Genomic DNA, 11,914 nt, shown 5'->3' on the forward strand with positions numbered 1-11,914 from the left:
AGTAATTGAGTTGGTCCCATTTAAGAGTTTGAGGTTATTTTCCAAAAAGATAACCAGAATGTACACTGATTGAAAGTGTGGCAAACTATTTCAACAGGTGTTGTTCTGTGAAATCCGAGATTAAACGGTGCTGTTAGGCCAACTAATCAGGCTGGGCATTTTTAACATTTAGATGCCTGAGGATTAAAATCCACCATGACTATGACTGAGTCATGTATTTACTGTAGGTACCAGGTTTGGGATTACCAACAGGTAATTACCCTTTTTCTGCTGGGAAACTGGTTAAAAAGTGGTTCTTGTTAAGGGCATCTGGGTGGCTCAGTGGGTTAAAGCCTCTGCCTTCGGCTCACGTCATGATCCCAGGGGTCGTGGGATCGAGCCCCGTGTGGGGCTCTCTGCTCAGTGGGGAGCCTGCTTCCTCCTCTTTCTGCCTGCCTCTCTGCCTACTTGTGATCTGTCAAATAAACAAATAAAATCTTAAAAAAAAAAAAAGTGGTTCTTGTCAGAAAGAAATTCTCCCAGTTTTTTCAAGATGGTCCTCTTCCTCCTCAAGCACTGCAGGAACCTGCCAGCCCCAAGATGGCGCTTTCCCTAATCACCTTTGGGAATCGAGATTTCCATAACGTGGGTCACGCACTGGAAAGGCTGTTTTGCCATTACCCAAGATGGCGAAGTGCACAGCTTCACGGTTTCCAGGTTTCAATATGGCTTCCCCAACCGGTACCTCCAGAGGTTAATCTCAGGAACCCAATTAAAATCGCGCTGAAGTAGCGTAAGCGGAAGTTGCGCACAGCCTACCTCCCCCGCCCCCAAGAGTCCGCCCCCATTCCATACGCCCCGCCTCCGGTGGCGCGGAGTGCAGAGCCAAGATGGCGGCCGAGTTGGAGTACGAGTCTGTTCTGTGTGTGAAGCCCGATGTTAGCGTCTACCGGATTCCTCCCCGGGCCTCCAACCGCGGTTACAGGTACTAACCCCGAGGCACTGCAGCACATGCATACCGGGTCGGGGATGACAGTTTCCTCCTTAGGTAGCACGCTGCACGTCCCTTGCCACTGCCACCTCTGGGTTGTCACCTTGTTAGCCTGCCCACCTGGGTTGTTATGGCCCGGCCCTCCAGTTCTTTCCCCACTGTGGAATGCCATCCTGGTTTCCTCCGCTTTTAGAAAAATTACCGTCTGCATCCTCACACCCCTCCTCCTTTCGGCCCCTCTGGGTTACCCATCTGCTCCCCATCGTCCACATCCAATCGTCCCTGCTCTATTGCCAATCACCTTTCGTTCTTTCCTGCGTCCTTCAGTGTGTCACCCTTGTCGAAACCCCCCTCCCGTCCTCCCTCATACCCATTACCAGTACCCGGTACGCTTTTGTGGATAGTCATTGTTGGCCATTCTGTAGGCGATACAGTTTATCTTCTGGCTGTTGTCAGTCTTGCTACCAAATACCATCCATTATTTGGTTTTCCTTTCAGTTCTGTGGCTAGTGGGCAAAGGTTAGGATTATAGGTTTTCATTGGTTGTCCATTCTGTTTCTTTTCAGTTCGTTTTCTTGATGATTACATAGTATTTTCTATTTTCCTACACCCCCCCTCCTTAACCTCTGCCATAGCTTTTTCTCTCCAGAGTAAATGGAGCATTTTCTCTGTAGTGCTAACTAACCACCTTGTAATCCGATAACAGTGAGGTTCTGAGGATGCTGCAGGAAGTCACGAGGTCATGTAGTGGAAAGAATTAACATGTTAACTGGATTACATGCTAAGAAATATGAGTATGACCTCTGACAACTTAACAGCTGTATGATTTGAGACAAATCTCTTAGCTTTTCCAAGCTTTAGTTTTCTCATCTGTGAAATAGGGAAAAAAAGTTAATGATAATAAAATCTGCTCTGGTTATGTACCTCACAGAAGTTTTTGGAGGGTTAAATGAAATAATATAATGTGAAAGAATTTAGGAAACAGTAAAGCAGCATGTAAATATATAGGATACTGTTCTTATTGTTCTCTGATCCACATCACCATCATGATTTTCCTCTTGGCATTTATTATTACTTGGACTGTTGTGCTCCTCCTGTGTCCTTTATTGTGCCTCTTTACCGGAGAGGCATTCATCATCAGTTCATCATCACTCAGTATCTTTGTGCTTGCTGACCTGTGCATTAGACCCTGTGGGTTGTACCTTTTGGTAAAGAGGGAGTCCTAATTCCAGTTTTTCAGTCAGACTCCAGATTGACCATGATAGGAATCTACATGTTTTCTGATGGTAGTTACAGGTAGTAATATGTGTGACTCAGCTGAGATCTCTTCCTTGGGAAGCTCCCCTTTACCTTTTCATTCTGGCTTTAGTATGTTTTCTGCATGCTTCCACAACACCTATGCTTATCTCTGTCATAGTGAGTGCTCTTCCTTCTGTATTGTAATTGATTGCTCGATCTGTTTTCCCAGACTAGCTATGAACAACTTGTTTCTTTTCTAATTTTCTTTTCTAATTTTATAGCACCAGGTCTGGCACATAGTGGGCACTCTAAATGTGGAAGAAATTAGTAGGTTATACTTAATCACATAAGTTAGCATTGATTGAACTGCTAAATAAGGTGCCAACTTAATAGTTAAGACTTCCTGGAGGATAGGATATACTATAAAGTGGGGTTCTCTTCTTTTTCTTCTGCTTTAAGATTTTTTAAAGACTTTCCTTCTCTCACCTATCTGCATTCTCTACCTTCACTTCCTAGTTTATCCAGAGCCTTTTATCCTTATGTCCGTTAACAGCAGTGAGGCATCAAAACAGTTTCTTAATTTTCCTCTTTTTCTTGTTATCTATGTTTTCCTGCTTATTATTGACATTTTTAATCCTCCAAAAGGTATTTTATCATTATCCACTCTTACTATAATGAATGAAGAGAGCTGCACTAAGTTTGCATCGAGATTCCCATTATTTGCTTTTGGCAAGACACTTAACTCTCTCTTTTTTTTAATTTAATTTAATTTAATTTTATTTGTTTTAGCGAGAGAGAGAACAAGAGAGCACACAAGGAGTGCTTGGTTGGCTCAGTCGTTGAGTATCTGCCTTCCGCTCAGGTCATGATCCCAGGGTCCTAGGATTGAGCCCCACATTGCAATACATCGGGCTCCCTGCTCAATGGGAGGCCTGCTTCTCCCTCTCCCTCTTCCTCTCCCCTGGCTTGTGTTCCCTCTGTAGCTGTCTCTCTGTTGAATAAATAAATAAAATCTTTAAAAAAAAAAAAAGAGTGCACAAGCATGGGGAGCAGCAGAGGGAGAGGCAGAGGCAGACTACCCACTGAGCAGGGAGCCTGACGTGGGGCTTGATCCTAGGATTCTGGGATCATGACCTGAGCCAAAGGCAGACGCTTAACTGAGCCAACCCAGGCACCCGACACTTAACTCTTTTGAACTGTGGTTTCCTCATTTGTAAAAATGGATATACTACTTACACCTTGCAGTATCCTCTCACTTAATTTTCTTAAGAGTGAGCATAATGCCTGGCATGTAATAGATGCTTGATAAACATTACTTTTATGTCTTTTTCTCTGCCTAATCTTGTTTACAGAACATATTTTCCATTATAAGCATGACTTCTTTAGGCTGCCATTAAAGGAAAAACTGGGCTTTTTAGGAAGCAGGAGTCACTTGGTTTGAGTGACTAAGATCACTAGCGTGAGCTGTTGCTTCTCAGGCTTTCACTGATAGTTTAAGTCTATGAGAAAGTTATAAATGATGAAGAACTAGTATCCCAACCTATAAAAATTTTTATATTCATCACTACCCTCCTCCTCAGCTAAATCAATAGTAAGCTCAATAGTCTGTTTTAAGGTAATGAGAAGAATGCTGGACTTTGAAGTTAGGCATTATATACTTACTCTGTTACTGTTCTTCACCTAGAGAGACAGAGATAATAGGCTTTTCATGCCTGTTCTGTATGATTGCTGTAAGAATTTATTACTGAGGCGAATGAAAATTTTTGAAGTCAGTTCAGAAGACCAGTGAAACCAAGAGTTCCTCAGGCTAGGTCTTGGGAGTGGGAAAGGAACTAAGGCTCAGGGCTGAAGGAGACTGCTGCTGGGGATAGCCATTCACTTATTGAGAATTTGTTAAATATTGACCACTAGACATGCAAGATAGATAAGACAAGGAACTTGTCCCAGGAGACACAGCTGGTAGGCTTGCTTTGATACGTTCAGTAAACTGTGTTTAGCTCATAGAGGCATAATAGAAGAAGTGATGACCATAGTAAAAAGAATTAAAATACAGGGACCTTTAGAGTATTGTATTCTGGATCAGATTCAAGTACTTGAGCGTCTTTGAGGCAGGGCATCAGGAGAGGTGGACATGACAAAGATTTGTCTTATAAATCCTGTTCAAAACCTGTGCTTTCTCTTTTCCATTTTTTGCTTGCCATCTTGTTAAACTTATTATTGTTTAGATATACTTATTGTTACTTTCTAACTTGTGAGTGTTTGTCTTCGGGTTCCTAAGGGATGAGCTTGTTTGTTTTGTTTTTAAGATAATATTTTTAAGTAATCTCTGCACCAGCGTGGGCCTTGAACTCACAGCCTCGAGATCGAGAGTCACGTGCTCTACTGACTGAGCCAGCCAGCTGCCCCAGGATAAGTTATTAATAACTTTTACTTTGCCCTCTCTTTTCCACGCTCTGACAAAACCACAAGACACTGCTTTGTAAAATTGGTCATATTTAAATGTCTTAGATTTCATTCAAATTTATTTATCATCATACTAATTGTAAGTATTCAGTATTTGTAATGTTTCCATGGACTTTGGTATGTTTAGCCCACCTGTCTTTCCTAAACTCCAGACTCGTATTCAAATGCTTTCTCTGTATCTTTGCTTGAAAATCTGTTTGCTATCTTAAACTCTACATATTCAAAACTGAACTCCTGATCTTTCTTCCCAGACGTTGCTCTACCTATAGTCTATCTCTGTTATTGGCAGCTCTGTTGCTCAGGCTAAAATCTTTAGAGTCATCCTTGACTTTTCTCTTTCCTTCTACCTCACATTAAATCCATTAGAAAATCCTTCTTCTTTGCTTTAAATATATCCAAAATGTAGCCACTTCCGCTGCCTCTTCTTCCTAGTCACCCTTATGACTCCTAGATTACTGCAGTCATCTCTTAACTAATCCCCATGCTTCGTCACTTACATTGCTTCTACACACAACAGACAACAGGGTGGCTCAGTAGGTTAAGCATCTAACTCTTGATTTTGGCTCAGGATGTGATCATCTCAGGGTCATGAGATTGCGCCCTGTGTCTGGCTCCACATTCAGCGGGAAGTTCTGCTTAAGATTTTTCTTCCTCCCTTCACCTCTCTCTCAGATAAGTTAAGTCTTTTAAAAAAACAGCTACTCTCTTAAATAAAATAAAAGGAAGATCCTGATCATGTTTCACCTCTGCTTAAAACCTGTAATGGCTTCTTCACTCAGAGTGAAAGCCAAAGTTCTTACAAGGCCTGTAAAATTTGGCCTCTGTTACCTCTCTCACTTCATCTCTTAATTTATTTTATTCTCACTGTAGCAGCTTCCTTTTCTTGAGGGCAGACATTCCAGACACACTCCCATCTCAGCACCTGTTGACTAATTGTTCTAGTCCAGGAATTGCCCCCTTCCTCCTATATCTGCATGGGTAACTTTCTTGCTTCCTTCACATTTTTGCTCACTTTTCACTTTGTTAATAAGGTCTCCCCAACCACCTTCTTGAGTGTTACAACCTGTTTATTCTCCCACTACCCTTCCAGTTTCCCTTTTTTGCCTCTGCATTTTCTTTTTTACTGTAGCACTTATCTTCTGAGATACTATTTATATTGCTTATTTTTTATGTTTTCTTTTATTACTTGTTTTCTCTTATATTATAAACCTCATGAGGGTAGAAGTCTTTGTTTTGTTCATTCACTGTTGTATCCCAAGCGCTCAGAATAGTGCCTGTGACTTAATACACACCCTGTAAATATTGGTTGAATTCAGTGAAAGATGATGATACATTTAGGGATTTGGGAAGGGTTCTATTACCAATATGATTTATTTAGTAGACTTTGTTGTTACCTGATCTGTAAAATACTATTATATAAATTATTATCTGCAGTAGGGAAATGGTATTATTATGAGAATTTTAAAAAATTGCTTGTATTTGTACTTTACATGTTTTTATTGATGCTTATTGGATAATCCTTACATAGTAAGGACTTGTTTGCTGTGGGCTATATGTACTAATGAGACATCTATGTAGAGGGGTCATGAGTTATTCTTATTGATTATTTAATAGGTAGAAAGAATAAGCCCAGGCAGCAAAATAGAACTGTGACAAATGATTTGTGTAGGTTTTTAGTAATTAAAGACATGGACCTGAGACTTCCTATTTTCCTATTCTAGGGCATCTGACTGGAAATTAGACCAGCCTGATTGGACTGGTCGCCTCCGAATCACTTCAAAAGGGAAGATTGCTTACATCAAACTTGAAGATAAAGTTTCAGGTAATCTGTGCTGGTGACTCTCTGACGTATTAAGAGTATTAGTTTGGTGCATTTATAAGTACATGTAAGTTGGGGACTGGAATGGAAATATTTGTTAACTGGAGTTTTAGATTTTTGCTTCCTTTGCCCAAAGAAGTCTTTTTCTTACCTGTCAGGGGAGCTCTTTGCTCAGGCACCAGTAGAACAATATCCTGGTATTGCTGTGGAGACAGTGACAGATTCCAGCCGCTACTTTGTAATCCGGATCCAGGATGGTACTGGTAAGGAATCTGGGATTTTGAATGGGATGGTAGTAGGAAAATAGGTAATGCACTTCAATGAAAGTGTGTCCTAATTGCATTTATCTTTCTTTAGTTTACTAAATTTTTCCTCTCCTTTCTCCATAGTTAACTGTAGTTGCTAAAAGCAAGGACAAGGATTAACATGTTACTAGTAATAGATACGAACACAAGTTCAAGACACGGTGATTAATAGGTAGACGTAAATAAATCAAAGTGTCTGACTAACCAAAGAATTAACACATATTGCCCATTCACTCATTGTTTGTGGTGGGTTTTGGTGGGACTGTCTTAAATCATCTATGTTAGGGCAGTCATTCTCCATCTTTTCTCTATAGTCTCTATCAGAGGTTGTCCTAACTTTTTGTTAGGATGCAGTTAGTAAATATTTTAGATTTTGTTCTCAACTGTAGTTACTTAATTCTGCTGATGTAGTGTGAAAGCAGCCGTATAATGTGTAAACAAATTGGTGTAGCTGTGTTCAAGTAAAATGTTACTTATAAAGACAAGTGATGGTGGCATTTGGCCTTTGGGCTATATGTAGATTGTGGACCCCTGGGCTGTGAGAAAATGTTTCAAGTTCTGGACTTTTCACTGGGTAGAATTTTCCCCAAGGGGTACTTCCTATTGAGAATATTCCTGTCTTTTTCACAGGGCGTAGTGCTTTCATTGGCATTGGCTTCACAGATCGGGGTGATGCCTTTGACTTTAATGTCTCCTTGCAAGATCACTTCAAGTGAGTGAAATTTGACCTTTAGTTACCTGGTTAAAAGGTTTTGGATGTGCTCCTTTTCAGTTGAATGGACACTCTTTTACCTTCTGGTTTCTGTATTTGGTAAACTAGTGCATTATGAATTTGAATCTTTCCATTTGCTTACATTATCTTTGTATTTGCTCTATCCTTTCCTTAAAACCTGGAACATGTTTTTAGTCCCTTGTACGGTATTTTGAGATGCTTTTGCTTATGTCTCTGGGGACTTGTGCTTTTAAGTGGCTGAGGGAGGCATATAATAATAGCAGGACTGTATGGGAGGTAGTGGGGAGTTGTGGGACAGTTTTGTTACTTTGTGTAGCTGACATGTTCTGTGTCTGTTTCAACATTTCTTCCGCCTGCCTGGTTTTGGCACAGCTGTGGTGGGTAGCATCATGCACACCGTCTACTCCCTACTTCAAGGGCAGGCATAGGCACAACTCTGCTTTTCTGCCTCAGAACTCTGAAACTGTGGAAGTCCCCTCACTTGGCACAGGAATGCAGCCTGGAAGGACTGAGGAATTAACACTCCCTCAGGGGCAGCGCTCAACCATGGAGGATGGGAATTGGCAGCTAAATGCTGTCCTTGGAGGGACAAGCTAAATATGTATTCTGTGTGGCTCCTCAGTGCCACCGAACGCTGTTGCCCTCTTTCATGGCTTTTCTTCCTTTCCTTCTTCATTCTTCATATTCCCTCACTCTGCTTTCTGGAATCCTGTTTCCCATAAGTTAGTTACACTCAGGTTTGTGTGCCAGACTCTCAGGTAATCTCAGATTAACATAATTTACCCTTTTAGGTGGGTAAAGCAGGAATCTGAGATTTCCAAAGAATCTCAGGACATGGATAATCGTCCCAAGTTGGATCTGGGCTTCAAGGAAGGACAGACCATCAAATTGAGTATTGGGGTGAGTATGCTTTCTTTCCCCCACTCCCTGTGTTTCTGTAATAAGCTTGTGACTTTTTCTTTCTCTTCTCTGTTTTCTCTATGTAGAACATTACAACTAAGAAAGGAGGTGCTTCTAAGCCCAAGACTACAGGGGCTGGGGGCCTAAGCTTGCTCCCACCCCCACCTGGAGGCAAAGTCACTATTCCCCCACCATCCTCCGTTGCCATCAGCAATCATGTCACTCCACCACCCATTCCAAAATCTAACCATGGAGGTAGTGATGCAGGTAAATCTCTTCTAACTTTGAGAAATCATCATATCTTAGGTTTTGATTGGGTAGCATCTTTTTGTCAAGGAGTATCTTGATGTTTTTACTGTTAAATGGCACTTGGTACTGACACAGTGATTCTGGCAGCCTCTAATAAGGAATTAAAGCTTTTACAGTGAACCGAGAGTCATGGTATTTGGCAGGTTCTTTGTTGGAAAATGAGTAGATTTAATGACTGTTTTCTTCATTATACCTTGGTGAGATGCTAGTAGGGCTGAGAGTCAGATGGAGTAAGATTTTGGTTATAGCTCTGCTATTTTATATCTGAATGTATTAGTAACATTTACAGTTTTGAGTCTCAATATCCTTTTTTGCTTTTTAAAGATTTTATTTGAGGGGCGCTTGGGTGGCTCAGTTGGTTAAGCATCTGCCTTCAGCTTGGGTCATGATCCCAGGGTACTGGGATTGAGCCCTGCATCTGGCTCCCTGCTCAGCGGGGAGCCTGTGTCTCCCTCTCCCTTTGCCTCCCGCTCCCCCTACTTGGTGCTTGTGTGTTCTCTTCTCTCTCTGTGCCAAATAAATAAATAAAATCTTAAAAAAAAAAAAGATTTTATTTGAGAGAGAAAGTGTACACGTGGGGAAGGGGCAGAGTGAGAGGGAGAAGCAGACTCCCTGTTGAGCAGGGAGCCCAACGTAGGGCTCGATCCCAGCACCCCGGGATCATGACATGAGTGAAGCTAGATGCTTAACTGACTGAGCTACCCAGGCATCCCATCTCAATATCCTTAACTGCAAAATGGAGACTTAGAATTACCCCAGGATTATAAAGGAGAAATGATGTGACACCACCTAGCATAGTCCTTTGAACATTGCAGCCATGCAGTAAATGTTATTTTTTTTTATCTTTTGTTTCTTCCCAAAGGCATTTGGGAGAAAATTAGACAGCATCTGGGTTTATGAATACATTTTCACTCTTCCGTATTATCTGAGGGGAAAAAGAATAGATGGAGCTTTTCCATTTCAAGAATGGGAACATTAGGGACCCCTGGGTAGCTCAGTGGGTTAAGCCTCTGCCTTCGGCTCAGGTCATGATCTCAGGGTCCTGGGATCGAGCCCTACATCAGGCTCTCTGCTCAGCGGGGGACCCTGCTTCCCTCTCTCTCTCTGCCTACCTCTCTGCCTGCTTGTGATCTCTCTCTATCAAATAAATAAATAAAACCTTTAAAAATAAATAAATAAATAAGTAAATGTCAACTCTTCTCCAAAAAAAAGAATAGGAACATTAGAACTTGGGAAGGAATTTTCCAAAGATTAGAGAAGCAGGTATTAGAATCTGTAGTTTTAACTTACTGTATTACGGGATGTAGAGCATTCATATCATTGATTGCTAAGAGTAAACTTCTTTTGAAATTTTGACGTAAAAATGGTTATAACCTACATCTTTTCTTAAGTGTCTCCAGAAGGCACTGGGTGTAATGTCTAAGGTTTACTTTAAAGTTTTTTGAATTAAGTTATTTATTTTAAGATAATCATAGGTTCCCATGCAGTTATAAAAAATAACACAAAGAAATCCTGTGTACCCTTTACTCAGTTCCCCTAAATGGTAACATTTGCAAAACCAAAGTCAGATACCACCAGGAAGTTGACATCGATACCATCTACTGATCTTATTTAGATTTCATCAGATTTACATGTTCTCATTTGTGTGTATATGTGTGTTTTTAGTTCTATGCACTTTTATTGTGGGTAGGCTCTTGGATCCATCACCATGGTCAGGATACAGAACAGCTCCATCAGTACAAGGATCCCTCATGTCATCCGTTTATAACCGCACCTACCTCCTGTGTCCTGCCTCACACCCCCTCACTAACCCTAGGCAATCACTAATTTCTTTTCTCTCTCTATAATTTTGTCACTTCTGTGAGTGTTATTAAGTGGAGTCATAGAGGACATAACTTTTGGGGATTGGCTTTTTCCACTCAGCATACTTCCCTTGAGATTCATCCAAGTTGTGTCTGTCAGTAGTTTCTCTGTTGTTGGGTAGTAGTTCATGGTATGGAAGTACTACAGTATGTTTAACCTTCACCCATGGAAAGACATCTGGGTTGTCTTCCATTTTTTACTATTACAGATTAAGCTGCAGTGAACATTTGTGTGTAGATTTGTGTTAGCATAAGTTTTTATTACTAAGATTTTTATTATGTTTTCCCTTTTCTTTCTCTTCTCTTTACTGTGTATTCAGATATCCTTTTAGATTTGGATTCTCCTGCTCCTGTCACGACACCAGCAACAGCTCCAGTTTCTGCAAGCAGTGACCTGTGGGGAGACTTTAGCACTGCATCCAGGTATGAACCTCATGAAACCACCATACTCTCAGTCAGAGGAAGTGTTACAGTTAAATGAAGTCTTGATCTGGGAAAGCAGGGCATTTGCTGGTCATAGAGTCTTCGGCAGGAATTCTAGGTAAAGTAGTAGGGGAGTGTGGGGGTTGGTGGGGTAAGAGAGTTGTAGGATGATGTTTGAGTGGGATATCTCAAGACTTGATAAGTAGAATTTCTGCGAGGTATAGTTTCAGAAAGTCTGGGCAGCAATTTCTTGGAAGCTATTACATGAAGAATGGAGTAGCTATCCTAATTCCTTTGACTTTCTCTCTCTTCTCCTGTCTTACAGCTCTGTTCCAAACCAGGCACCACAGCCATCCAACTGGGTCCAGTTCTGAATAGCACTGGCAGGACATTAAGGACAGACCTGAAGAAAAAAAAATGAACTTGAGGGCACCAATCTATGAGGGAAGCTAGGAACTCCTACTGTCCCCAGAATCAAAATTACTGGACAATCTTTTTCATAGCTTCTCCATTGCATTCAAGCTGGTTTATGTCACTCCCCTATGTTGATACTTGCTGTACAGCCAAGAAAGTATCCCTTATTTCCTGTTCACTATTAAGGCAGGGGAATAATGGGTCTCACCGTACTTGTGGCTGACTATGCAGGGCTCAGAAGGCCAGGTCTCTTTGCGCCGGGCGGGGGGGGGCGGGGACGACAAAATCTGCCATCTGTAAAATTTTTCTCCCATCTTTTCAATTCTTCCTTCTTTCCAAATCATCTCATGACCCTGTGTGCCCTATTTAGCAATTTCAGGGGAGACAGAAACCTTGAAATTTCCTTTTCCATTAACCTAAGACCCTAACAATGGACTGACTGACCTCAGTGTTTACAAATTGAGTTTTGATAGGGAT

At 41.3% G+C, this 11,914-nt stretch overlaps 1 protein-coding gene across 1 annotated transcript; it reads left to right on the forward strand.

Moving 5' to 3' along the window:
* The first annotated feature begins 831 nt into the window (after nt 1-831).
* On the forward strand, nt 832-11,441 carry NECAP1 (NECAP endocytosis associated 1). Its single transcript, XM_032874671.1, has 8 exons — nt 832-964; nt 6,394-6,494; nt 6,650-6,754; nt 7,427-7,508; nt 8,321-8,429; nt 8,516-8,696; nt 10,921-11,023; nt 11,349-11,441. The coding sequence occupies exons 1-8, from the start codon at nt 870-872 to the stop codon at nt 11,395-11,397; spliced, it is 825 nt and encodes a 274-aa protein (XP_032730562.1). The 5' UTR covers nt 832-869; the 3' UTR covers nt 11,398-11,441.
* Nucleotides 11,442-11,914: the final 473 nt, after the last annotated feature.

This window comes from Lontra canadensis, unplaced genomic scaffold, assembly GCF_010015895.1.
Source record: "Lontra canadensis isolate GAN:19392208 unplaced genomic scaffold, GSC_riverotter_1.0 scaffold53, whole genome shotgun sequence".
NCBI lineage: Eukaryota > Metazoa > Chordata > Mammalia > Carnivora > Mustelidae > Lontra > Lontra canadensis.